The following is a 25090-nucleotide window of genomic DNA, read 5'->3' on the forward strand; positions in this document are numbered from 1 at the left end:
GAGGGCTTTTTAAAGTCCCTGAGAAGATTGGAGAGGTGGCACTGCACTGGATGGCCCTTGGTGAGTTCTTCCAGCTCTGTGTGATTAAATCCAAACTGCCAAAGAGTCAAAGAGATCAGCTCTTCAGAAGCCTCTCCCCCCCCACCCCAAGCACTGGCAGAGGGACCACGGCTGGAGCCACACCTGTAAACATTTATTGCCCCAGAAAAATCCTGGGGTGGGGGCACCATGACACACAGGGTCCCGCCCCGGGTAGCATCAGCAGTTCTGCAGGGAGAAGCAGGATCCAGCACCAAGAGCAACCTCATACAGCAGCTGGGGGGGCCACGGGGAGGGACAAAGCAAGGGACCCAGACGTGCTGCCAGAGAAGGCAGACTCCTGTCGGCATTCACCCCCACCCCACCCCACATTATTGTTGCAGGGACCACAGGAACGCTATAAATACAAGTAGCACCGTGTAGGCCCTGGTGCGGCCCATAGCTTATTCGCTCCAGAGGAGGGCACACAGCCACAGCGAGGAGGGGGCCAGCAGCCATGTGGACCAGGCCCTTCTCCTGGCCCCGCCCACAACCCATGCCGACTGTGCTGGGGGAGGACGGCGTTTCTGGTTCCTGCTGCCCTGCCACGTGTTGCCGTGTTCCTTCCAGATGGGGTGGACCTGGAAAGGCCGCACTGGCAGCTCCCAAGAGCCTGGAAATCTGGAAAGGCAAAAGGGAAGCAGGTGAGGTGCGTCCGGCTCCAGGCAATGGCTCCTGCCTCAGGCAGAGGCTTCAAAACACCACAGGCAGAAAGCGAGAATCTGCCCAGAAACCCAGAAACAGCTGCTGAGGCGGACTGGAGGATGGTTAGCAGAGGCTAAGGCCTTTGCCTCGTGTGGCTGGGATTCAGAGGCTGATGGCCTCTTAACACGGAGGCTGGCATCCACTGGCAGGGCAAGGTCCATCTGGCCCACTGGCAGCTCCTAGGAGCAAGGGGAAGCCAGGCACGTTGGCTGCCCCCTCAGCAGGGGACGACCCCCCGCTCCGAGAGCACCAAGCCTTTCCACGCTTAAGGGAAGGGAGGGTGGAGTATAGTTTATACTTTATACTTACACTTACACTAAGAGTCCCGGAAGGAACCCACTCGGAGGGGGGGGGGGGCTACCGTTTCTCCCTCTCTTGCTGCTGAGCCTGAGATGCCTCCTCCGTCTCCTCCCAGCCCCCAAGAGGCAGATCCTCACTGTGCTCTTCGGAAGGCCTTGTGGAAGCTGCAGGAGGGCAGCAGAGACAAAAGGAAAAGACACAAGTGCATTCCAAGTTCCTTGTCAGAAAACGAGCTGAGAAGAGCTGGCTTTTTGTACCCTGCTTTTTACTACCCAAAGCAGTCTCCAAACAGCTGACAGTCGCCTCCCCTTCCTCTTCCCGCAAGGGGGCCTGAGAGAGCTCAGAGAGAACTGGGACTGGCCCAAAGTCACCCAGATGGCTGCATGTGGAAGAGGAGGAATGGGGAATCAAACCCGGTTCTCCAGATCAGAGGCCACCCCTCTTTACCACAACCCCACACTAGGTCTCTGTGAGATAGTGTATTCCGGCCTCCTCGATGCCTACAGCAAGGGGGATCCCCTGCAGAACTCAGCCCCCTCGTCTGAGACATGGCCCCGTTCACTCCATGCTTAATGGCGTTCTGAGCAGTTTGACCTGAGCCAACCTCCACAAGGTCCCCCACTGACTGGTCACCACTAAACTGGGCCAGAACCCCAGCAGGCTGCAATATGTGCCTCAGACCCTGCAGCCCTGCGAGAAGGGGAGCTGTCCCTGCCCGGATTATGGGGCAATGGGGAGGGGCCTCATCCCACCCGCCGAAGCTCTGACCTGCTTGTGCTGGCAAACTCTCGACGGGCGCTGAGCCTGGTAGCTGCTGCTGCTGATGGTGAAGCTGAATGGGGGCAAAACAGGGAGGACTTAAACCCTCTGTGCCCATCGGTCGCTGCTTGAGAGGGGGGATGCGTTGGCAGACAGAGGCCAGGGCGCAACTGACCTCCCCTCCACTGTGGCCTGACAGGAGGGTCTGGCAGCACTCACCTCATGCATGTAAATGGCATGCAGACTCATCTCAGCTGAGGCAAACTCCGACAGCACCACAGAGCGAGTCAGGGGCACTTGGCATGGCTCCGGTGGGGCCACACTGCAGGGCGAAGAGGGAACGTGGCTGGCTGTCCCCTGCACAGACACACAGCCCTCTGCATCTCGTCCCCCCACCCCTACCCCCATCCCACTCCACCCACGTGAAGGGAAGACCTGGGAAGCAACAGCTGTGGGTCACCAGGGCAAGGCTCTGTCCCACTGCGGTTTTCGGCAGACATTTGCACCCAGGCCCAGAGGCAGCTGAAGGAGGGGGGGTGGGCAGCAGTAAGCAGCTTGTCCTGCCAAAGATCACCTCCACCTGAGCCAAGACTGCCCTCAAAAGAGATGCCGGAGGAGGAGCACTATGGAGCAACGAGCAGCAGTCCCCGGGTGCAGAACCTCCCTGCTCTTCAGAGGCCCTCCCCCCCCCGCAGACCGCAGAGCAGCAGCTCCGGGCATAAGGCTTCCTTGGCAGACAGACACCTTCCTGGGTCTCCGGGCTCTCTTGTGCCCAGTTCTCCCCTGGCCTCTGCCCACCTACCTGTCCCCATGGAGGGTGCTGTCGCTGCGGCAGATGGAAGTCCTGTCCAGCAGAGGGGAACTGCGCTGCAGCAGCTGGGAGCAAGACAAGGAAGCCAGGACACTGGCAGCTGCACTGGCTGTGTTGCCGGGATGGGTAGGGAGGTGCCACTCCGCTTGGGGGGCCCAGATGGCATGGGCCAAAAAGGCATCAGGCTGCAGAGACAGGGAGAGGACTCAGCCATAGTTGGAGGGGGCCCGGGGCTCTCTGTCCTCTAAGTGACACCAGTACTCACTACGCTGCTGGGCCCCTCGTCAGAGAGCAGAGAGGTGCTGAACGGAGCTTCGGCCAGGAGCCGCTGGGCGGGAGGTGCCTGGGCTGCGTCCTGCTGCACTTTCTCCTTGAGATGCCCAATGAAGAGGGAGCTCTCTGGAGGTGGCTGCCAGCGGGGGTTGGTGATGGCAAAGTGGACAAGCGAGAGCTCCGTCTTGCCGTTCTCTGCCTGCTGGTACACCGAGGCCTCTGTCCGGCCCTGCGACAGCCACTGGGAGGGGAGAGGAGCGGAGCTGCACTTGAAGCCACTGAGAGTTCCTCACCCCAAAGCCAACTCATGCAAGAAAGACAATAAAACTTCAGCTCAGGAAGGGGCTGACATTCACCTCTCCTGGGGGTGGGAGAATGGGGAGCGCCTCTGGCTGGCCCATTCTCTTAACCTTGCTTGCCCAACCAAAGTACACCGGCTAAGCCCCTCCTGCCCCCACTGAGCAAGGCAGGCACAAGGGCAACTCCAGGGCTCCCGCTATCCCCAGCCCCCCTCACCTGGGGGTTGCCGTGGTTGCGGATGTCAAGCTGGGCGAAGGAGCAGATGTCCCCCACCCCCACCACCTCGACAGAGAAGTTGCGGAAGAAGTCGATGATGTCCAGGGCTTTGGCTCGCAGAGCAAAGATGAGGAGGAAAGGCGTCACGATGGGGCTCAGAAGCTCCTCCAGGATGAAGACCTGGGGCCAGAGAAGCCTGTCAGAGGTGCACATGGGCCCCCCAACACAGGGGCCCCCTCCTCTCAGCTCCACTCACCGCCTTGTACTGGAAAAGCTGGGCCATCTCCTCCCGGGTCTCGGCCTTGTGGGCGTTGCCTTGCCAGTGGTCGGGCATGTAGTGGATGTGGGCCAGGACGCACTGCAGCAGCTGCTCCGGACACCACACCAGGTGCTCGCCCGGGATGAAGGACCTGCAAGAGCCGGGGGTCTTCAGCATGCCAGGCGGGGAGGCGGGGAGAGCCTCTTGGGGCACTGCGAGGGACGGGGCTCCAGGGATCGCTCGGCGGGGCGGGGGTAAACCTGACAGGTGGGCAGAGCTGGGGCTCACCTAGCCACAGTGACGACCAGGCCCAGGAGGGTGAGGGTGGTCAGGATGTGCTGGACCGTGAGGACGTCCTCGTCGTAGACGGTGAGGGCAATGAGCACAGCCAGGAGGGAACCGGCGAAGAAGCCGATGTTCTTGGCCAGCACGGTGAGCAGGGGGCTGGTGAAGGAGTTCATGTACTTGGAGGCCGGCTTGTAGCCTCGACTCAGGCGGGCGTGCAGTTCGTGGTCCAGCTCGTTGAAGTGGCGCAGGTAGAAGCGGCCGTAGAGCGACCAGCGGCGGGCTCCCAGGCTGCCCGGCTCCCGCTTGAGCACCTCCGTGTAGCTGAAGAAGGCATACAACACTTGCCAGACCAGGACGAGGGGGCAGAGCAGCAGGTTGGCCAGGCCCAGAAGCAGCATGCTACGCCCCAAGCGCCGGGCCAGCTGCAGGCGGGCCCCCGCGCGCTTGTACTGGGGCTGCAGGCTCCACTTGCTCTGGAAGAGGGACCCCGGGCCCCAGAAGAAGAGCAGCTCCAGGTTGTACTTGAGGCCCTGCGTCAGGAAGACCACCTCGCCCAGCAGGGGCAGGCGGAAGCGAACTGGCAGCAGGGACTTGTTCACCATGGCCACCAGGTAGTTCTTGAAGCGCAGGATGCGGTGGTGGATGTCCAGCTCCGTCAGCTCTCGCTTGTGCACACACATCTGCTGCTCCCGCTGCAGTGAGATCAGGCGCGCCTGCACCTCCTGCCAGCTGCGGTTGCACAGCTCCTCCTGCACGGGATGCCAAGCGTAAGGCCTCAGGCCCAGCACCCTCCCAGAGGACCCCCACCCCCAGTATTCCCAGGCTCCCTGCAACAAGGCCAGGCAGCCCCCGCCCCTTCAAGGCACACAAGTGCAAGCAGCTGCCTGCTTGTGAATCAGCCTCTTGCCCCTCTAGGTCAGCTTTGTCTGCTCAGACTGGCAGCTGCTCTCCTGGGTCTCTGACAGAGAGAGAGAGAGGCCTTTCCCATCTCCAGCTGCCTGGGCCTTTGAACTCAAGACGCTGCTGGGGGTTGGACTTGCTGCATGCCCAGCAGGAGTTCCACCACTGAGCCATGGACCCTTTACCAGCCAGTAGCAGATAAACCAACTAGAAGAAAGCCACCCGTTATGGCCAGGTGGGGGGGGGGGCTACTTTCCAAGCCCCAAGGGAGCCGCATCACCCAAGCACAGGAGAGGCCTGGGCACAAGCACATGCCCTACAAAGAGAGGCCCAGGCCTGGCCTCCAGGGCCAGGTGCTCCCCCCACCCTGCCCCCTCACCACTGCCCGGCCACTGGCCCCTCCCTACACCTACGGAGGGGATCTTGAGGGCCTTGGTGTAAAAGGTGCGGATCTCCCAGTAGCCCAGGAGGTTGCAGAGCACCTTCCCCAAGCGGTAGAGCCAAAACGTGGCAGCCATCACCAGCAGGAAGATAATCCAGCCGCTGGCCCGTATCCTGCAGCCAGGGAGAGAAGGCGAAAACAGACAGTGTCAGCTGGGCAAGCTGCAGGTCAGCCCAGGACACGGTGGGGCATGCGCTGGGGAGGGCCGGGTTGCGCAAGGCCCGTTCCAAGGCCAACATCTCCAGTGACACATAAACACCCTGCGTGGCCACTGCCTCCTGCTGAGGGGGCCTTTCTGTATAAGAAGGACCCCCCCCCAGCTGGGGCCAATTCAAGGAGGGGGCGAGTCTTCCTGCCTGGCTTGCGAGCCCACCAGAGGCATCTGGCTGGCCACACGAAAGGTGGGACGGAGGGCTTCACGGCTCCTCCCCCCACCCAGCACCTCTGTTGCCCTTGGCTGCCAAACTCCCCAGGGAGGAGACGCAGCCCCTAGGCACAGCAGCCCTTGCTCACCCAAGGGGAGGGGACGGTCCAGCCCTCGCACAAGCCCCTCAGCTCACCTCGCAGCACATTGGGGCGGGGGCAGGATGGCATCCGGCAGCGTCACCTTCCCTCGGTCTGGTGCAAGGCTGCCACACGGCTGTGTGTGATTGACAGGTCGGTTGGCGAAGAGCACGTCGTACTCCACGCAGCAAAACAGGAAGGTGGTGAATGTGACAACAAACAGGAGCTGCCTGGGAAAGGAGCAGCCTCGGATGAGAGGCCGGCCCCCTACCCCCACCCCCCGGCCCCCAAGAGGCAGCCTGTCCTGACGCTCCACTGGGAGTGAGGGGGCACAGGAAGCCTTCCCCATCCATGCTGGACTGTGGCTCACAATCCCGAGTAGGGGATACAGCGCCAAGCCTCGTCTTCCTCCGGTCCTCTTGCCACAGCCAAAGAGGGGACCATGAAGGCCCGCCCCCCCGTCCCTCCCCCCCTGTGAATATGCTCTGTGTGGGGTTCACTAGCCCAGAGACCGGAAGGAGTGCTGGGATCCTTACACCAGCTCAAAGACGTCAGAGAGCATCATGCAGGCAAAGCCGTTCTTCTGGTGGAAGTGGTAGATGTGCCGAAGCCGTCAAGGAAACACACGGCAGCCGCCCCCATTGCCCACCGCTGGCTCTCCCTGCACCACACCCTGCCCCTCTGCTCAAAGGCACCCAACTGAGGGGCTGCTCGGCCACAGAACACCCCGTGCGGGGGGTGGGGGGCTCCAGCTGAGTGGCCCAGAGGCAGGTGAAGTCTCCTGGAGGGAGAAAGGCAGAAAGCTGCCACCCGGTCCCCCCCAGGCCCATGGATCGATCAAGCTTTATAATTTACTCCCCCAGGCCACATGGAGCTCAGCATTAGCTGCATCAGGGAATGGCTCCAAAGCAGGGGGGGGGGCTGAGGATTTGCTGGAGGCTGCTGCAAGATGAGGGGGAACCCGAACCCCTGCTGCAAAGGATATCTTGGAGAAGAAGTTATCTAAATTCTTGATGTGATGCCAGGAGTCTGTGAAGCAAGAAGGGAAGGGCATGGGCAGTTGGGCCACCAGGCGTTTTCTCACCCCACCCCGCCCTGCCCCCTCCCACAGCCCGCACACCTCCAGCCGGTACCTTTCAGGCCCTCGGGGACATGCACCAGCAGCTGTTCCTCCTCCTCCTCAGGGGGAGAGTCCTCCACACAGTCTGACAGACGATGGTAGGCACCATAATGCTCCTGGCTGACAGCCATGGGTATCACACAGACCTGGCCAGAAGGGAACGCAAGAACAGATCTAGTCCAGTGACCCCCACCCCACCCCACCCCCTGGGCTGCATACCGTATGAGGGGGGGCAGCTTTCTACTGCCCTCTGGGGCCCCAAAGCACCCCCTGCCCGGCAGCTACTTCTGTTCTTCCCCAGCACAGCCAGGCATTTCCTGCCTCCTCCCACCAGCCACCCGGGACAGGTGCCTGCCAGGAGCCTCTGAGCAGAACACAGGGATCCCAGCCCCCTTCCCTCCAGCCCGCCTACAGAGGGGATTCTGTGACACAGAGAGGGGAAGGGTCTCCCGCAGGTCTGGGGGGGGGAGACTGAGAGGAGGTACGGTCCCCCAGCGCAGCCCATCAGGGCCAAGGACCCTCCAAACCTTACCTTGCTTCGGAGCAAGGGACACCAACCAGGGAGCTACAGGGAAACACAGCATGAAGGGTCCCCCTTCTAGCAGGGGGGGGGGCAAGGGCCCGGGGCATGTGCTGCTTCCCTGCTGAGCTCTCGCTCTCGCTCTCGCTCTCCCCCCCCCACCCCCGCCTAGAGGCAGAGACGGGCTTCCCTAGGTTACGACCCCCCCCCCCCCCGGCCAGACCCCCCACCCCGCAGCACAGCCAAGAGCCGTGGGACTCCCTGCCCCGAGGGCCCCTTGATCCTGCTCACTGAGCCACGGCAGCAGGCCCCTCAGCGGCCGGGCAGCAACCAAAGAAGGGGCTGGGAACGGGCCCACCTTTCCCCACCTTTCTCGGCCAGCCGGACTGCGGGGAAGGAGCCCCTCTTGTCTCCACGCCTGGCAGCGCACCTCGCCCCCCGCCCACACGCAGCGACGCCGAGGGGGGGCGGGGGGGCCGGGGGGCCGGGAGAGTCACCCGGCAAGCTAAAAATACCTCGGGCAGCCGATTCACAAACAGGCCGGGGCGGGTAAACATGACAGGCGGTGGGCGGGGCGCCAGTCGGGTCACTCTCCAGGAAGCGGCGGCTCCAGGCAGCCACTCACGGGTCGGCCACGCACCGGCGCCGAGCGATAGGGCCCGGCGGGGCTCGGGGGGGGGGACGCCCATTTCCTGCGCCCGCCCCACGTGCACGCAGCCGGACCCGCCCCGCCCGCCCGCCCGCCCTGCAGCAAGGGAGATCCCGCCAGGACGGCCCCCCCCCGCACGACCCTCCTGCGCAGCAGCCCCCCGGCCCCCCCCGTCTGCGCCCCCCCGATCCCCCCGGCCGGCCCCCCCACCTGGCGGCGGCTGCGCTCCGCCCAGGGCCATGTGCCCAGTCACGGCGGCGGCGGCGGCGGCTCTGCGGGGCGGGCCCGGCCCAGGGCGGCGGGAGCGGAGCGGGTCCCGGCGCGGGCATGGCCGAGGGGGCGGGGCGGGGCGGCCGGCCTCCTCCTCCTCCTCCTCCCCCCTCGCGCGGGGCATTGTGGGCCAAGATGGCGGCGGACTCCGCGGCCTGAGCGGCGCTCTCGGCTCCGCGGCCGCTCTCCGCCATGCTGGCGCGCCTGCTGCTCTTCGGCGCAGCGCCGCTGCGGGCCTTCGCGGTTGCCAGGTAACCGGCGCCCCCCGCGCGGGGCTCGGCGGGAGGGGCCGGGGCCGCCGCGGGGCATCTTGGGCGCTGGAGTCCTTGCGACCCCGGGCGGGGCGGGGCGGAGCGGGGCGGCCTTCCCCGGGCCCAGGCGGCGTGGTCCTCAGCAAGGGATGCCAGCCTCCAGGAGGGCCCGGGGGATCCTCTGGAATCGCCGCTCTTCTCCAGCCTGGAGGAAACGGATGGGCCTGTGGCACAGCCTGTCCTCCTAGCTCCTCACCGGGCTAGTTTTTAAAAAATTAAATCTCTCCCCCCCCCCTCGTTGGAGTAACTCCTCTGGGGCTCTGGAGTAATCCTGAGGTTACTAGTAAACCTGGTTAAGAATGACTGCATTAGACAGTTGGGTCTTTTTCTCTCTCTCCTCTCTTTCTCTACAGAGCTGTCTCTCCTCTAAATAAAACTATGATTCTTTTAAGGAGTTTGGTGCTTTACTCTCAAGGCATGGCTCTTCTTTATCTTTGCCAGCAAATGGCACACAGCTACTGTGCAGAGCAGGCACAGGTCCTGGGCTCAGCATGCTGGACGCTGGTGGCGCTGAGCAGGAGACGCACTCATAGAACCATAGAGCTGGAAGGGGCCACACAGGCCATCTAGGCCAACCCCCTGCTCAACGCAGGATCAGCCCTAAGCATCCAAGAAAAGTGTGTATCCAGCCTTTGCTTGAAGACTGCCACTCAAACGAGCCATTCAGTTCTCTGAAGTACCTGCTGAAGCACATAGACAGCAGCATTCCCGTCCTAACCCAAAGTTCTCTGCAAGTGTTTCGGCAAAATCTGTTGAGGAGGACAACTGCATCCCAAGGCTTGTTTCTGCTGTTACCACCTTTTTCATGCAAGACTTCCTCTTGTGTGGGAGGAGAAATGCCCCTTGGCCCCTCCCAGAGAGAGAGCGCGAGAGAGCTTGCAGGACTAGCAGCCCGAAGGCAGCTGGCTTCTTAATTCCCCCCCCCCCCCGCGCGCCATGGGTCTCTGGCCAAGTGTCTCAGGGACTCTGTGAGGGCCTGTAAAGCAGGGAGGGAGACTGGCTGCTTGGCTCTGCTTTGGCACAAATGGGAAAGAATTTGCAGAACAGCATGATTTGTGTTATTCCAGCTCACAGAAAGTGAGATATGGAGGGGGGGGAGAGAATCCCTTTTCTGACTTAGGTGTCCAGAGCACACCTGCCCCCTCCCACACACACACCTGTTTCCACTCACTATGGATGCTAGGTTACCCCAGCTTGCAGCTCTCAAGAGGGAGGGGGTGCAGGAAGGCGGTCAGGTGATTGATGGGAGAGTCTTGTGAAGGTGGGCCTTCGGCAGAGGCAAAGGTGTCTGCTTTGGGCACTGTTGGACGGCATTCACCGGGGAAAGGCTAGTGCCGGCCAAGCTCCCCTGGGAGCCCCCCCCCCCCTCGGAAGCCCTACTCAATGACTGGCCTCCGGGGCTGAGGCCGTTCTCGGCTCAAGGGACTCTCCTGAGAGGGAGCTGCTGGTTGCCATCTTGGATTTGGCTGGGGCAGCGGACACGTGGAAGTGGGAGCTGGCATGGATTCTGACTGGCCTCTGGCTGCCAGTGCTGGGAGGCTCCTGGCTGTGTCATGGGCACTGCCACCCTGCAAATGGGCAAGGCCAGCCGTAAGTCTGGAGCCATCATGGTGGTTCTTCCTGTGTTTGCAGGTCCTCGGGCAGCCATGCCAGGCTCTCCGGCCTCCTCAGGGCTCCTGTCCAGCCAGCCAGGCCATCCCCTGCTGGGATCCTGTTCTTTGCGCGTGGCCTCCTCCCCCTGGGCCGCACTGCGGTGCTATTGGCTGGCATGGGGGCCACTCTCCGCAGCAGAGCCTTGTGCCAGGAGGCGGACAGTGACATGCCTACGTGCATCTCCCCGGCTGTAGCAAAACTGCCTGCCTTTGACTGGGCCGCCTTCTGGAAGTTCCTTAGGCCGCAGCTACTGGCGCTAACTGCAGCCGTCATGGTGAGGGGCTGGCAGCTTGACACCCATGGGGGAGGGGGGGCTGCGGAGCCACCAGGGAGGCGGGACCCACCCCAAAGCCTGACACATTCTGTGGTGGGGGGCCTCAGACGCAGGGAGGGGGGGCGGGATTGTGAGGGCGGGGAGGAAGAGGCAGCCTGCTGGGGGAGGAAGCCAAGATCTCCCAGGGTGAGACCCACGCTGCTGCCACCCCTGCCGTCTGTCTGTCTGTCTCCTGCAGTTTGCACTTGGAGTGGCACTGCTCAATGTACGGATCCCTCTGCTGCTGGGCGATGTGGTTAATGTGGTGGCCCACTACACCGGTCTGGGCAATTACCTGCATTTGGTTCGCCGCCCTGCCATGCGCTTGCTGAGCATCTATGCCCTGCAGGTGGGCATTGACGGGGGGGGGATTCTGTGGGGCCTGCCCTTAAGCCCAGGGGCCAAGCTGCCTCTTGCCCAAGGGGGAGGGTCTCCTGGAGATCAGTGGACTGACTGAGGTGGTGTCTCTTTGCACAACTTCCCCAGGGGGCATTGACCTTTGGCTACATCGTGCTGCTTTCACGCATTGGAGAGAATGTGGCCAATAATATGCGCAAGGAGCTTTTCAGTTCCTTGCTCAGGTAAAGGTGTGTGTGAGGGGGTGTCCCTTGCGTGCAAGTGAGGCTGGGGGACAGGCTGCTTGAAGGGGGTGGGCAAGAGTGGGACTGGCAGGAGGTCCTGGAAGCTGCCTGTGGGGCAGCGGTGTGTGTGTGGAGTGTGTTCTGCTAGCCAGCTTCACCCACCTTCAACACAAGCACATTTGAAGCTAGCCCTGTCTTGGCCCGCCCCTCAGGCAGGACGTGGCATTCTTTGATGCCCACCGGACAGGGCAGCTGGTGCATCGCCTGACCTCGGACATCCAGGAGTTCAAGTCTTCCTTCAAGATGGTCATCTCTCAGGTGCGGGGAGGGGAGGAGCTGGCAAAGGGGACGCTGGGCTCCTACGAGGCAGAGGGGGGGGGAGGCAGAAGGCCTGCAGCATTTGCCAGGTCTCTCCTCCCTCTCCCACAGGGCCTGCGCAGCGTCACCCAGACGGTTGGCTGCTTAGTGTCTCTGTACTGGATCTCGCCCAAGCTGACGGGGCTGCTGCTGGTGGTGATGCCCGCCCTGGTGGGGGCCGGGGCACTCCTTGGCTCCTTTCTGCGCAGGCTTTCCCGCAAGGCTCAGGAGCAGGTAGGAGAGGCCAGGGCTGGAGTTCATGGGGGCCCATGGGGGCTCATGGACAAATGGTGGCATGTCCTGCAGGAGGGCCGTGCAAGGGAACCCCCTTCCCTTTGTCAGGGGGTAGAGACAAAGCCCTTCACAGAACCCTGGTCTGAGGCCCCCTGCAGGCCCCACTGTGATTTTCCCCTTCCCCCCCCCCATCGCGTGCAGGTGGCCAAGGCCACAGCTGTGGCAGAGGAGGCCCTGAGCAACGTCCGGACCGTGCGGGCCTTTGCCATGGAGGGCAGAGAGATGCAGTGAGTCTTGCCGAGGAGGTTTCTCAGCCCCCGCCCCCCGGTCCCCCACCTCACACATTTGGGACCGGAACCTTTTCCCCTTTGCTTTCAGAGATGCCCTCTTGGTTGTCCAGTTCCTTTGCTGCCTGAGGGGGAGGGGGCTTGACCACATTGTGCCCCCCCCCAGTCTGGGCTTTTGGAGGCCAGCTTCTGGCAATGCCACCTCCTTGCCGCTGGCTGGCTGCCTCATCCCTTTCCCCTCCCTGTGTGGTTCGTGAGTCTCCCTGGGCAGCCTCCGACCCACCCTCCCCTCCTCCCCAGGCAGTATTCCGCGGAGGTGGATCACTCCGGCAGCCTCCACCTGCGCCTGGGACTGGGCATCGCGGCCTTCCAGGGGCTCTCCAACCTGGCACTGAACTGTGAGTGGAAGGGGCACCCTGCGGCTCTCCCCATGTCCGGGGTCTCCGTCCCCCACCAGGAGCAGCCAGGGGCACCGTCAACTATTTCCTGGGGCTTGAGGTTCCTGGCCGCTGGGAGGCTGTTGCTCAGAGAAGCTGCGGGAGCTGGGAGGAGGCTCGCCTGAGGGGAGACAGGGCTGGGGGAGGCTGCCTACCTTCTTGGGCCCTGAGGGCTGCTCTGTGCCCCCCGGGCAGGCGGCATCCCTGGCTGGAGCCAGGCTTCCAAGCCCCTCCTTGCCTTCGGAGCCCCTTCCCAGCAGAGCCAGGCTCTTCCTGCTTCACTTCCTGCTGGCAGGTGCCTGAGGGGACCGGGGGGGGGGCACTGCCCAAGGAGCCCCTTTTGCAAGGGGGTGCAGTAGCACCAAGGAAGCTGTTTATTCTGGAATCCCCCTTTGACACAGCCCATCTCCAGACCCATGCCCTGTGCTGTTGTTCCATTTCTCCGGCTAGCTACGCCCAACTCCCCCAGTCACCTGTTTCCTTGAGCCCCTTTGTCTCCCCCTCCCCAGGCATCGTGCTGGGCACTCTCTTTGTGGGGGGCTCCCTCATGGCTGGGGAAGAGCTGAGCCCCGGAGAGCTGATGTCCTTCCTGGTTTCCACACAGACCGTGCAGAGGTGAGGTGTCAGCGTCCCGTTCCCCCCCCTCCCCCGGAGCAGCAGTGCAGCAGGCCAGTGATGCCCGCCAGCTCCCAACCTTGCTGCTTCTCTTCCTCTAGGTCCATGGCCAACATGACTATTCTTTTTGGACAGGTAAGGGGGCAAGATGGAGGGAGGGGAGCAGGCACAGAGCAGAAGTCGTGGGAGCGGAAGTCTTGGGGAGGATGGGTGCAGCCAGCATGTCACTGTGGTTACGAGTGCCACACTACGATCTGGGAGACCCTTACTCATGCTCACTGGGTGGTCTTGGCCCAGTCACTGACTCTCCCCCACAGGATTGTTGTGATAAACAGGAGAAAAGAATGAGGGTGGCCACCTTGAATCTCCATAGGGTCCATCAAGGAAACCAGCACGGAGCAGGCAGGAGGGTGGGGACTGAGGGTGGGGGACACACGTCCTTCTCTGGGGGGGAGGGAAGAGAGGGATGCAGGTGTGTCCCTCCCTCATGCAGGCCCATCCGTTTCCTCCAGGTTGTGCGGGGATTGAGTGCCGGGGCCCGTGTCTTTGAATACATGACTCTGACGCCAGAGACCCCCCTGACGGGAGGGCAGAGGCTGGTGTGTGATTCACTGCGGGGGCATGTTCAGTTCCAAGATGTCTGCTTCAGGTGAGATGCCTCCCATGCCCCCATCCCACAGGGGCACAAGGGCCTCCCATCCCTCCCAGGGGCAGATCCTGAGCTGGCAAAGGCCACAGAGGTATTCCCTGAGCCTAACAGGTATGCAGGCTTGCCTTAAAAAGCAACCTACATTCATTTTGCAGACGAGGTGGTAGTTTCTGCTTCCTGGGGTGGCAGAGTCCTGGGTGGCTCCTTCTGCTCATGACTTCTGAGATCTTACCCAGCGGTGCCAGATTTATCTCAGCAGGCAGAAGGAAGTCAGTTAACCAGAGATGGCCAGGATGAAATGCTTGCAGCCCTTCCTGCTCACAACGCTCCTGCTCCATTTCTCGGCCAACTAGCACCCAACCCCCCCCCCCCCCAGTAACCTTGCCTTTCCATGCCAGTTACCCAACACGGCCAGGATTCCAGGTGTTGCATGATTTCTGCCTCTGCCTGCCCTCCAACAAGACGGTGGCCATCGTGGGAGAATCTGGAGGAGGTGAGGCTCCCCTTCCTTCCCCAGGCAGACTGCTTTGCCCATCACCCCTTTGGAGGCTGGGGGCTGGAGACCACTCCTCCTCTCTCTGTCCCAGGGAAGTCCACCTTGGCTGCGCTCCTGGAACGGTTCTATGACCCCACGGCGGGCACAATCTTCCTGGATGGGCACGACATCAGCACTCTGGACCCTTCCTGGCTCCGGGGGCAGGTCATCGGCTTCATTAACCAGGTGAGGAACACAGTTCCAAAGATGGCCTGGGATTTGGACCCCACCCCCACCCCCACCCCCCGCTCTGACGAGGGCAGGGGGCTGATCCCAGCAAAAAACTGAAGTCAGCAGCTCTTGCAGTGAAATGAAGGGACTCTCCCTGGGGGAGTGATGCAAATTGGCACAGAGGGCTTTGAAGGAGGAGCTGGACATTTCCAGTGTTTGGTGCGCATGCCGTGAAAGCAGAGGTGCCGAAGCATTTGAGGGCAGCTTGTGGCAGAGGGATGGCAGTAGGGCAGGAGCCCTCCTTTGAGGGGCTGGAGGGGGTGGTGTGCAGCCTGCATGCCCCAGGGGCCGGAGGGATGGCAGTAGGGCAGGAGCCCTCCTTTGAGGGGCTGGAGGGGGTGGTGTGCATCCTGCATGCCCCTGGGGCCGGAGGAATGGCAGTAGGGCTGGAGCCCTCCTTTGAGGGGCTGGAGAGGGTGGTGTGCATCCTGCATGCCCCTGGGGCCGGAGGAGGAAGGCCTGCTTGCCCCGGTAAGAGATGGGGAGTCCTCCTGCCCCTTCTGCCTTCAGGAGCCGGTGCTCTTCAGCACCTCCATCATGGAGAACATCCGCTTTGGCAAGCCGGGGGCCACTGACGCGGAAGTCTACGCCGCTGCTCGCTTGGCCAACGCCGACAACTTCATCCGCAGCTTCCCCGAGGGGTACCACACGGTCGTGGGTCAGTAAGAGTGGGGACGCGGGGAGGCAGAGGGGACGGGGCGGCAGCTTAGGGATTCTGAGAGGCAGCCTTGGGCAGGAAGGTGAGAAGCTGGGGCTGACCCACTGGAGGCTCTGTCAAGGCCCCTTCTTTCCACTTGCCAAAAGAGAGCAGATTTTAGGTTTGGTTTTATTTTCTTCCGGGAAGAGTGAGCCAGTAGTGCATGTACCTGAGCATGTACCTGCCCCAGAGGTGGAAGGGGGGCTTTCAAGACGGGAAACCAGAAGAGGCAAAGAGCCATGCTGGCTCAGGCCATCCCCTGCAGGGCTTCCCACCTCCGAGGAGGAGGAGAGCTGGGCAGGGGGGCAGGATCAAGTTGCTCTGGCTGTGCTGGACCTGTCTGCATCCCAGAGGCCTTCCCGGCCCCTCGCTGCACAAGAGGGGGGGCCTGGTTCTGGATCAGCGGGCAGGAGACCTTGAAGGATGCAAGGCCAGAAGCCGTTTCAGGGGTGGGCTGGGGAGCCTTGCCTGCCCTGTTTCTCAGCAGCCCAGGGCCACCTGCTCAGGTGGGGCTTGGGGGGGGGGAGCCCCCGCCCCACTAACGCCGGCCCTCCCGTCCGTGTGCAGGCGAGCGCGGGGTGGCGCTGTCGGGTGGGCAGAAACAGCGCGTGGCGATCGCGCGGGCGCTGGTCAAGAACCCGCCCGTGCTGATCCTGGACGAGGCCACGAGCGCACTGGACGCCGAGTCGGAGCACGCCGTGCGGGAAGCCCTGGAGCGTGCCGCGGCCGGCCGCACCGTCCTGGTCATCGCGCACCGCCTCAGCACCATCCAGGCGGCCGACCTCATCATGGTGGTGGCTGGGGGCCGTGTGGCCGAGGTGGGCCGGCTGGATGGAGGGCGGGGCCGGGGGTGGGGCGGGGGCGTGGTCGGCCCGCCTGACTCCTCCTCTCCCCTCCCCGCAGGCCGGCAGCCACGCCCAGCTGCTCCGCCGGGGCGGCCTCTATGCCGAGCTCATCCGCCGCCAGACCAGCGACGCCGCGGGCGCCTGACCCCGCCCACCCGCCTGGCCAATAAACCACGCCTCCTCTCCCTGACCCGCCTCCTCCGTCTCTCCGCGCGCAGAACTACGACTCCCGGCGTGCCCCGCAGCCGGGAAGGGGGCGGGGCGCCGGAGGGAGGTGGGTGCCCCTCGGCCGGGGGGGGGGAGGAGGGGTTTTTCCCGCCCCCCCCCTCCCCGCCCACGGCGAGCAGGCCTCTTGTCGGGCGGAGCTCCAGGCCAAGCCCGCGGGGCGGGGCGGGGGGCCTTGGGAGGGAGGGGAGCGAGCGGGCCCCGGGCGCAGGGAGGTGTCGGCGGAGGCCACGGGCAGGTTGTGCCCATGCACAATCACTGGAAACTATTTCGCGCTTACACCCCGCAGGCAGCTGTTCTGGGTTGTTGCTCAGTTGCTGCAATACAAGGATCTCTTGCTCCCCTGTAGTAATGGCCAGGTGCATTAAAAAAACAAGCCTCCCGCCCTCCTTGCCGCAGCATGACCAAGGGGAAGGGGCTGCTGACTCTGCATTTCTCATCATAACGCTGCAGCCCAAATGGTGAGATCTCTAGTTTTTACAAAAGAAGGGGGGAAAGGTGTGAATAGGCGTGCTGTGACACTGCAAGGCTAAATCATTCTAGCTATTCCTACTGTTTTCTAGAGTTTGAAGACAGCCCTCCCATGGGGGGGGGGGGGAATCTGGCAGCCAGGGAGGACTGCAGCAAGAAACGCGTGGGAAGGTTCTTTGGTGAGGAGCACATGGGCATTCACATGTAACATTACTGACCGGGAACTATGCACAATAAAATGAGAGTCCAATAGCACCTTTAAGACCAACAAAGATTTATTCAGGGCGATCTGTGCGGAGAGCTGTCTCTCTGTGGATATCACGAGGGTCACCTGACTGCATCAACAGAGTGGGGGGCTCCTCCTTGGCAGGGATGGAAGCTCCTGAAGGGGCAGGGGGTGCTGCACGCAGTGGGCAGATGGCTGTCACGTCCCCGGGCAGCCTGGCATGGGGCTTAGCTGGTACTCCCCCAGGGAGGCAGGGCTGATAAAGCTTCTATTCCCAGGAGGAGTCTAGTGCCGGGTTGAGGGGCAGCAGAGGTTGGCAGGATGGGCTTCTGTCCCAGGGTGTGCCTTTGGCCGGATTCCCCCCCCCCCCGTGGGAGGCCCCCACAGCAGAACTGGGCCTCCATTGCTCCAGGGGACCTTCCTCAGAAGCAGCCTTCGCACCAGCCCAGCCCCCAGTGAGAACAGTGTCCAGGCACACAGGGGTAGTCCTCTGCCAGAGAATCCCTGGCAAATTAGACCTCAAATCAGTTTGTGCAACTAGGGGGAGGGGGAGTGCATTGGTCATGGCCAGTCAGCCCCAATCTGCCCTTCCCTTCTGGTCTTGCCCTGCAGAAAAGATGCCCCCTTGCCTCTGGGCCCTGCTTATTGGGCAGGCCAGCTGGGGGGAAATCTCCTGGGGAGGGGGGGGGAGAAGAGGACAACATTTGGCACCTGAGAAGGGGTCCCTTGGGGGTCTTCCAGCCAGAAATTGCTCTTCCAGGAGCATTGGGGTTGGAGATTCTGGCCTACCATGCTGAGGGTGGCTGCGGGGGAGGGGGGGTCCTACTGGCAAATTCTGCTGCTGCAGCAGCCCCTTCCCTCTAGCTTCCAGCCCTGGGCCCTGGCCTGTATGTGGGAAGACTGGAGTGCAGGGCCATGCCTTGTCCTCCTCCCCCGGCTCTCGGCAGCAGGGTTGGGAGAGCAGAATCCCACCTTGCCATCTGGCATGCTCTGGGCTCATTCTTCATTTCCTCCTCATCCCTCAAAGTGCCAGCACCTACCCAGTGGTTCCAGGTGGGGTGCTCTGTTCCAGAGGGAAGTTGTGGGGGGGGGGCGCTGCTGGAGGCACCGTCAAACCCGCCCAGAGGCCAGTGGGCCTTTGCCAGCCCTCAGGCCCACCTGCCCCTGGGGAAGGAAGGGACTGTGCCAGAGGCTGCCATGGAGACACAGAGCACTCTGCCTCCCTCCGCCCCCTGCGTGCCAGGGCTACAGCAGAGCCCAAGACCCCGGGCCTGCTTGGGGAGGGAGGGGACAGGGCACCTTTCCCAGGCCCTGGAAGGGCCAGGAGGGAGCTAGCCACTGGGCTTGGGCCAGCTGAGGGCAGGAAGGGTCCTGAGGGCCAACTCCACAAGGCCTAGAGGCCCAGGGCCCCCTCCAGACGCTCATAGCTGTTGGTGCTCCCTGCATCTCTCTCAGCCTTCAAAAAAAGGAATCCGACATCCGGTGGAAATACTTGGCATGCAAGAGACCGACTCCGCTTCAAGCCACCTTCCTCGAAAGCTTTCTGGAGAGCTGAACGCCCTCCTGACCATCAGGAGCGACTCCAGAGGCTTCACTCGGACCGTGCAAAAGCTCTCCAGGGCAGGCTGGCAGAAAGCGGAGGAAGAGGAGGAGGACAGCTGCCCCAATCCTGCCTGCTCTCCAGGCCCCACAGAGCTTTGGGCAAGGCCATCGGGCCAGGGGAAGAGACAGTGGCCCAGAAGCACCCCACCCACCCGACACGGCGACAGCTGATGCCAGGCCTTGCTGCGTGCTTCCAGGCCTCCTCTTGTTTGAATTGGGTTGACTGTGCCTCCCAGTTTGCCAGCTTGGGGCTGATTACAAGGTTGTCTGATAATAAAACAGTGTGCTATTAGTCCCATTATGAGGCTAGCCTTCAGTAGCCTTCAGGAGGGGGCCAGATGGATATTCCTCTACAGTTCCTTGGCCCCAGCCAGATGCCTGGCTGAAGAGCTCTGACTTGCAGGCCCCTCGACTTGGGCTGCAGCTGTCCTGCCTCCAGGGCTTGAGGGGGGGGGGCAGTTGGGGCATCTACTCCAAACTAGGGGCTGGGGCAGGCAGAGGAGGCTTCTTGCGTGAACTGGTCTTGGGCCACATGTGCTGGGGGGGGAGGGTGGGCATCCCCAATCTGGATGGGTGTCTTCTGTAGAAGGAACCTGAGATGTCCTCGAGTGTGGGCTTGGCCCAGGCCACCAGGAATCATGTGTCCTGTGTCACTTCTTCCTCTCACAGCCCACCAAAACTGATCTGGAGGGGGAGGCGGTTCAGGAGCTGGACTGCAGAATGGCGACAGATGTACACATCTGGGAGCCTGCAGGTAGGCAAGATTCAGTTGTGCCAGATCCCCCTATGCCAGATGTGCCTGGCCAGGAGTTCAAGTACAGGGGGGCAAGGGCTTTGGGGTCTGAATGGAGGCCACTGGCAGCCCACCCTCTTTGTGGCCGTTGCTTGCTCCTTCAGCTGCCTTGCTGTGAAGGCGGCCAGACTGGAAGCCAGTGTCCCCCGGGCAAGCACATACGTAGTTGAGTAGCAGAAATTTCAGAAAGATTAGTTGATCAGTAGGCAACCCCAGTCTCTAAAATCAAGGAATACTAGCTTCTCAATTTAACACAATGAAGAATTGCATCAGAGGGCACATTCTTGCTGTCACACAGGCCTTGGCTCAAGTGTTCTTCTGCAGTGCTATCAGCAGGCCAGAAGCGTCAGCCTTCGCGATCCAGCTAGTGTCCAATCTCTGAATTTTGTAGGCCACTTCTCATTTTTGGCCCTCCTGGGTCAGGCAATGATAATGAATCAATCAAAACATGCCCCTGCTGTAGCCCCTTCCTTTGATAGTGGTCGGAGGTCTGTGAACTGCTGGGCCCAACTGGGATGTCCTACAAGAGGAAACCAGTAAAGACCCTTGTGCACATGAGGTGGGGCTGCTTTCCTGACAGGTGCCCCTCGGGTGAGAGGAGTGTGATACGAGGGATGGCAGCAGGGGGGCAGGTGGGGAGTAGACATCCTTTGAGTGGCCAGCTTTTCTCTGCTGTTGCCACTTCATGATTGCGCTGGATCTTGATTCTTGGAGCTGCAGAGCTGAATGGCAAAGAACAAAGTGCAGTCCGGAACTCCCTGGAGAGCCATGGGCCATGAAGCTGCTGCCTGCCCTTGCCTGGCCTCCCTCCGATGGGCTTCTGTCTGCTTGCTTTGCAGCCCACTGTCAGCTTGCAGGCACCTTTCAGCCCGCTGAGGGCAGGTCAGGTCACTTCTGCGTTTCTTGCAGCCCCTGACACTCTCGTGGGGGTGTTGCCAGTGCGTGAGAGAGGGAGGGAGGGAGAGAGACAGAGCAGGCAGCTGCCTAGGCCCCACGCCAGCAGATAACAATTCCCTTTGTTGGGAGCAGAAAGCGCTGAACCTGAACAGGAGGTGGGTGAGCAGCACTGTGGCGAGTCCTCCAAGGGGCAGGTCCTGCTGTGTGGCACATTGGTGGGTCGTGAATCCTCCTCTTCCTGGGGTGGGGTGGAGGGTCTCAGTGCTGAGTCCCATGCAGATCCCTCTGGGCTCTCTCTTGTCCCCCAGGCTGTGAAGGAGCCTGCTTGCCAGCCACTCCTCTGCAGGACGGTTGGGCACCCCCTGGGGCCTGGCAGGGCCTGTGCATCTTGGAGCACCTGGCGCAGGTGAGGGCCTCTGGCAGCCCCTCACAGGTGAGAAGATATTGCTGGGGGGGGGCATCACGTGGGATGCCAAGTCAGCTTTGGAGATTGTGGGGGGTCCCTCTCCTGGAACTGCGCCCCTGCCCCAGCCACTCCACGACATCCGTGACCCCTCCCAATGCAGGCCCAGCAAAGAGGACCTGGGTGATGGCTTAGCTTAGTCTCGTGTAATGGCAGTTTTAATCCTTCTGCGTAGCAATCTTACCAGAGGTATATAAACAAGGTTAGTGTGGCAGAAAGCAAAATAAAAGACAAGCACCAGACGAACTGAGGAGGGGCTCCTGTTGTCCTGCTTTCTGCCGCATTATTATTACTACTATATACAGCATTAGTACTGACTGGATTTGTGTGCTGCTCTTCCCTGCGGCTCAGGGCAGCGGACAACATAGTTGAACAGACAAAACATCATTTGGCTTGAGCCACGGGGGTCTTAGCAAGGGCCTGCTGGAGTCAGAGGGGTCCTGCTTTTGCTTCTGTGATGCCAGTGGAAGAAGCCAGTGCTGAGTGCGAAACACCTTCTCTTTCAGGTGACGTTTGAGGACGTGGCCATCTATTTCTCCCGCCAGGAGTGGGCGGAACTGACCGGGTGGCAAAAGGCGCTGTACTGGGAGGTGATGGAGGAGTTGTACTGCCAGTTGGCCAGGAGGCTCCCGGGGAGGGCTACTGAGGTGGGCAGCCTTCCGAGGTATGCCCTTGCAAAGGTCTCTACTGGGCCAGGAGAAAGTCTCCTCTCCTCTGTTTGGACCAGGGCTGAGGAGTTCTGAGGGGGGGGGAGGTTTGTGTTCTCCTTTTGCTCCCCCAGTGGCATGCTCTGGCTGGCAGACCCCTCTGCTTCCCCGTGTGGGGTCTTTCCTTCTCTCCTGGGGGGGCGCCTGTCCACCCTCAGACAAGTCGTTTCTGTTTTCACCTGTGAACAGGGTGTGCACAGGGTGACCAGTCCAAGGCCCTATTCTGGATCGCACGACGGGAGACCCCTCCCCAAGACCCCAGCCTGGGTGAGGCTGAGGAGGACCTCACTGCCTGGGGAGCCACAGGAACAATCGCTTGACAGTCGGCTGGCAGGTTGACTCTCTTTCTGGCAAACGGTCTTGCATTTCTAACAAAGGAAGCTCAGCTCAGCCCCATCTCTGAGCTCCAACTTTCCAAGATTCTTGTTTTTTTTTTCTTGTTTTTTTTTTTTGGGGGGGAGGGGGTTAAGCCACAACAGTCGCTGTAAACTCCCTTAAAGGCATCCAAAACTCTCCCAGGGTGGAGGCGGGACACCACTCAGGTCAAACCTCAGAGTCCCACTGGGCAGGGCTGGCATTGGGTAGAACTTGAGGACTGCTTTGAGTCTGTGGGATTTGGGTGACTGGAAGACAGGTGACAGTGAGCAAGGGAAGGGGGTGCCATTTCATGAAGCTGTGGGCCAGGGCGTGGGCCTCTCGTGACCGTCTCCTGGAACATCCATCAGAGGGGATGGCCCCCTGCGAACCCTTGAGCTCCCCTTTGCCAGCCTGGAAGAGAAAGGCCTTCTTTGCCACCAATCCCCCGTTGTGCTGAGCAGCGGCTTCCCTCCCTCTTTGCCTCCTGCAGTAGCCGAGACGGGCAGCCCCTCGACTTCCCAGGCCGACAGGGGAGCTGCAGGGCAGGAGGCTCCTGTTGCCTCTGGGGCTGGTGAGGGACTCTCGGGGGCTGGGGACCAGGCTGGCAGCAGAGACCCCGGGCCCCTCTTCCTAGAGGCAGGCATAGTGGTCCTGCTCAGGCACGGGAACTGGCGGCCCCCCTCCCTCCCCTCCCATGGACCTACGGCTCTGGACCGTCAGGCTAAAGCCCAGCAGAGGTGGGGGGCAGAGGGAGGCCTCAGAGCTTCCTGGGAAACATTTGGGGGGGGGGGGCAGAAGAGGCAGTTGGAGAGGCCTGCCGGCAGGAGAGGATTGAAGAAATGGGGTGTGGGGGGTGTTTGGTGGGGGTCAGATTCTGGACCTGGGGGGAGTAGAAGCTCCAGTGGGGTGGGCAGAACCCCAGGGCTGCCAGGGCAACTCTAGGATTCAGCTGCAAGCTTTCAGCCGCTGCAGATCGCTGCGGTAGAGTGGGGGAGAGGGCGGCACGGGGGCTCGCGCGGCTGCCCCAGCACAAACGCGCATGCGTGTTTGCGCCCAGCAGGGGCGCAAACGCGCATGCGTGGCATTCCGCTCACGCGCGTTTGCGCCAACAGCGGCCGTTGCTCCCCCTCCCAGCCCCTCCGGGCCGCCAGCAAATCGGCCGCTAAAGCGGCCAATTAGCTTGCGGCTCAGCAAGCTTATCTTCCCTCCCCTCCCGAAACAAGAAGCTTGCCGGGCCGCGAACTAATCGACCAGAGAGGCGCACCCTGAGCTGTGCATGAATGAGGGATCCACTCACCCCTTGTCGCCTGGGAAAACCAGCTCAGCCTCACCAAGCAGAGCCAGGCAGGAAGCTGGAGTCGGCAAGGCTTTGCTCTGAGGCTCTGGGCAGAAGTGGGTTGCCCAGAGGCTCAGAGCGCTCTTAACAGGACTGCTCGGTCAGAATAGCACTATCGGCTGTTACAAGCCCAAGATCACTCAGTTGGCTGCATGTGGGGAATCAAACCCGATTTACCAGTTTAGAAGCTGCCACTCTTAACCACAACACCAAACTGACCCTAGTGAAGAAGGCCCCTTTCCTGAGGCAAGAGAAAGAACTTTGGTGTAACCCTACATGAGGTGGCCATTCGGGTGGGGAGGAACAAGCAGCCATGGAGGAATGGGGCAGGGCCACCACCCCTCCGACCCACCCATCCCTAGCAGAATACCAGCATCTTTACCTCCCTGCGTCATTCTCCAGGGGCTACAGGTCTGCTCACCTTTCCCCAGCACAGAAAAAACATGAAGCCATCCTGACATGCCAGATACTGCCAGAGCCTTTAGGAGAGTTCTTATCAATTGTCTCCAGTGCCACAGATGGCTGCTATAAAATCTTGACCCCACTTGAAAGAGGCAGCAGTGAAAGCAGAGCTGGGGCTACAACACCCTGGTGGTTTCTCCTCCCTGGGGCAATCAGCTGCCTGGACAGAAAGAGAGACAAGGTGCCAGCTCTGCATGCAGCAGGGGTGGAAACCACCTCTTTCTCTCTCAGGCACTGAAAGACAGCACCTTCCCCCCCTCCCCCCGAGCTGTACCAGCTTAATCCCCCTTTTAAAAAGTTGCCCAAAAAGCCATTTGACCAAACCTAGGTTTTGTGGTCCAGAAACTACACAAACTGCACGAGCTGAGACAGAAGCAGGCTGGACACTGACAGGGCTATCCTGGACAAGAAGCCCAAGCCATAGCGCTGCTTTATTCCGGAACCCTCCCTACAGATGCACTGTCCATCCTGAAGAGCAAGGAAGCCGCAGTCCGTCATAGCAGCAGGGAGGGCTCAGCCACGTGGCCTTCCTGCCACCTCACTTCTTCTTGACATGGGCACAGTCGTATTTGCCACGCACCACTTTGAGCTTGATGCCGGGCAGGTCCTGAGTGCGGCCCCCTTCCACCAAGACAGTGTTATGCTCCTGGAGATTGTGCCCCTCGCCGGGGACAAAAGCAATGACCTCCTTGCCTGTGCTGAGGCGGAGGCGGACGCACTTCCGGTTGGCCGAGTTGGGCTTCTTGGGCTTGCGGATCAGCGTCTTCAGCACCACGCCCTTCAGCTGCGGGTGTCCGTCCAAGGGGCCAGGCTTGGGCGGGGGCCGCTTGTAGCGACCCAAGCGGTGCATTTGGTTGAGGGTGGCCATGGAGGCGCCGGCCGGCCCGAGGGAGGGCAGCGCTGGAGGAGGAAGCAGAGCAGCCGAGGGGCCTGCGGGCGGAAAGAGGGGCGTGAGGGGGGCCCTGCTACCCGGCCCCCCCCCCACGAGGGCCCAGCCCCCCGTTCCTCTGGAGGGCCAACAAGAGGAGGAGCAGGAGGGGAGCTGGCTTTTATACCCCGCTTTTCACGACCCGCCTTCCCCCCCGCCCGCCGTTAGCGCCTGCCTCTGAGCGGGGAGGCTCTCTTCATGCGCCCCCCCCCGGGCAGCCTCCTCCCCCCCCCCCGGTTGCTCCCCGGGCCGCGCCGCCACCCACCCCAGCCCCATCGCCAGGGGGCCGCCAGCGCCCTCAGCCAGCCCATCCTGGTCCGCACACGCGCAGTTTCTCTCCCACAGGCGGCCGAAGCGGCGCCCGGAAGAGGCCAGGCCAGGCCGCGCTCCTGGTTGGCTATCACGCCCGCCACTCATACCTCTCCTCTCCGGATTGGGCGTAGCGCATGAGAACGAAATGGCTTCCGCTTCCGGGCAATGGCGG

The 25090-nt window shown here is 62.0% G+C and overlaps 4 protein-coding genes across 18 annotated transcripts; 2 read left to right on the forward strand and 2 right to left on the reverse strand.

The window, feature by feature from the left end:
- Positions 1–178: 178 nt before the first annotated feature.
- ATG9B (autophagy related 9B) lies at positions 179–8485 on the reverse strand. 5 transcript variants are annotated; one of them, XM_077304660.1, is made up of 16 exons: positions 7991–8189; positions 7488–7520; positions 6969–7101; positions 6819–6864; positions 6372–6434; positions 5892–6065; positions 5303–5444; positions 3990–4738; positions 3699–3852; positions 3443–3622; positions 2919–3167; positions 2645–2838; positions 2062–2164; positions 1852–1915; positions 1099–1247; positions 179–699 (listed from the first exon to the last, which is right to left on the reverse strand). In XM_077304660.1, exons 1-15 carry the CDS (start codon positions 8162–8164, stop codon positions 1141–1143), a joined length of 2565 nt encoding a protein of 854 aa, XP_077160775.1. In that variant the 5' UTR covers positions 8165–8189; the 3' UTR covers positions 179–699; positions 1099–1140. The 5 variants fall into 5 exon arrangements, with proteins under 5 accessions (XP_077160775.1, XP_077160774.1, XP_077160777.1 ...); XM_077304659.1 differs by having other exon boundaries at positions 1093–1247; XM_077304662.1 differs by lacking the exons at positions 7488–7520; positions 7991–8189 and adding an exon at positions 8335–8485 and having other exon boundaries at positions 1093–1247.
- Positions 8486–8493: 8 nt separating this feature from the next.
- Positions 8494–16329, forward strand: ABCB8 (ATP binding cassette subfamily B member 8). Of its 3 annotated transcripts, XM_077304667.1 has the most exons (17): positions 8518–8645; positions 9059–9482; positions 10338–10632; positions 10871–11020; positions 11158–11252; positions 11465–11570; positions 11682–11843; positions 12045–12130; positions 12431–12528; positions 13077–13182; positions 13284–13317; positions 13695–13831; positions 14230–14324; positions 14419–14552; positions 15108–15255; positions 15862–16112; positions 16198–16329. In XM_077304667.1, exons 3-17 carry the CDS (start codon positions 10474–10476, stop codon positions 16282–16284), a joined length of 1848 nt encoding a protein of 615 aa, XP_077160782.1. In that variant the 5' UTR covers positions 8518–8645; positions 9059–9482; positions 10338–10473; the 3' UTR covers positions 16285–16329. The 3 variants fall into 3 exon arrangements, with proteins under 3 accessions (XP_077160780.1, XP_077160781.1, XP_077160782.1); XM_077304665.1 differs by lacking the exon at positions 9059–9482 and having other exon boundaries at positions 8494–8645; XM_077304666.1 differs by lacking the exons at positions 9059–9482; positions 13284–13317 and having other exon boundaries at positions 8494–8645; positions 13172–13182.
- Positions 16290–21941, forward strand: LOC143821071 (zinc finger protein 418-like). Of its 9 annotated transcripts, none has more exons than XM_077304669.1 (6): positions 16392–16413; positions 16714–16825; positions 19333–19417; positions 20662–20786; positions 21323–21463; positions 21713–21941. In XM_077304669.1, the coding sequence occupies exons 2-6, from the start codon at positions 16823–16825 to the stop codon at positions 21860–21862; spliced, it is 504 nt and encodes a 167-aa protein (XP_077160784.1). In that variant the 5' UTR covers positions 16392–16413; positions 16714–16822; the 3' UTR covers positions 21863–21941. The 9 variants fall into 9 exon arrangements, with proteins under 9 accessions (XP_077160788.1, XP_077160784.1, XP_077160787.1 ...); XM_077304672.1 differs by lacking the exon at positions 16392–16413 and adding an exon at positions 18517–18925 and having other exon boundaries at positions 16431–16825; XM_077304673.1 differs by lacking the exon at positions 16714–16825 and having other exon boundaries at positions 16290–16413.
- Positions 21942–24042: 2101 nt separating this feature from the next.
- MRPS12 (mitochondrial ribosomal protein S12) lies at positions 24043–25028 on the reverse strand. Its single transcript, XM_077304387.1, has 2 exons — positions 24872–25028; positions 24043–24608 (listed from the first exon to the last, which is right to left on the reverse strand). The coding sequence occupies exons 1-2, from the start codon at positions 24915–24917 to the stop codon at positions 24217–24219; spliced, it is 438 nt and encodes a 145-aa protein (XP_077160502.1). The 5' UTR covers positions 24918–25028; the 3' UTR covers positions 24043–24216.
- Between the last annotated feature and the right edge of the window lie 62 nt (positions 25029–25090).

This window comes from Paroedura picta, chromosome 11 (assembly GCF_049243985.1).
Source record: "Paroedura picta isolate Pp20150507F chromosome 11, Ppicta_v3.0, whole genome shotgun sequence".
In the NCBI taxonomy this organism is placed as follows: Eukaryota; Metazoa; Chordata; class Lepidosauria; order Squamata; family Gekkonidae; genus Paroedura; species Paroedura picta.

Bases quoted from the DNA above. Each gene is read 5' to 3' on its own strand.
- ATG9B (XM_077304660.1), bottom strand. From the start codon at position 8,164: ATGGGCGTCCCCCCCCCCGAGCCCCGCCGGGCCCTATCGCTCGGCGCC. The intron at 6,435-6,818 runs ATCCTTTGCAGC...GCTTCGGCACAT, and splicing joins GATAACTTCTTCTCCAAGAT to CTACCACTTCCACCAGAAGA. The intron at 2,165-2,644 runs GTAGGTGGGCAG...TTCGCCCTGCAG, and splicing joins AGCACCCTCCATGGGGACAG to TGTGGCCCCACCGGAGCCAT.
- ABCB8 (XM_077304665.1), top strand. From the start codon at position 8,587: ATGCTGGCGCGCCTGCTGCTCTTCGGCGCAGCGCCGCTGCGGGCCTTC. The intron at 13,183-13,283 runs GTGAGGTGTCAG...CTCTTCCTCTAG, and splicing joins TCCACACAGACCGTGCAGAG to GTCCATGGCCAACATGACTA. The intron at 15,256-15,861 runs GTCAGTAAGAGT...GTCCGTGTGCAG, and splicing joins GGGGTACCACACGGTCGTGG to GCGAGCGCGGGGTGGCGCTG.
- LOC143821071 (XM_077304669.1), top strand. The intron at 19,418-20,661 runs GTAGGCAAGATT...CTTGTCCCCCAG, and splicing joins ACACATCTGGGAGCCTGCAG to GCTGTGAAGGAGCCTGCTTG. The intron at 20,787-21,322 runs GTGAGAAGATAT...CTTCTCTTTCAG, and splicing joins CCTCTGGCAGCCCCTCACAG to GTGACGTTTGAGGACGTGGC.
- MRPS12 (XM_077304387.1), bottom strand. From the start codon at position 24,917: ATGGGCTGGCTGAGGGCGCTGGCGGCCCCCTGGCGATGGGGCTGGG. The intron at 24,609-24,871 runs GTGGGTGGCGGC...TTCCGCCCGCAG, and splicing joins CCCCTGGCGATGGGGCTGGG to GCCCCTCGGCTGCTCTGCTT.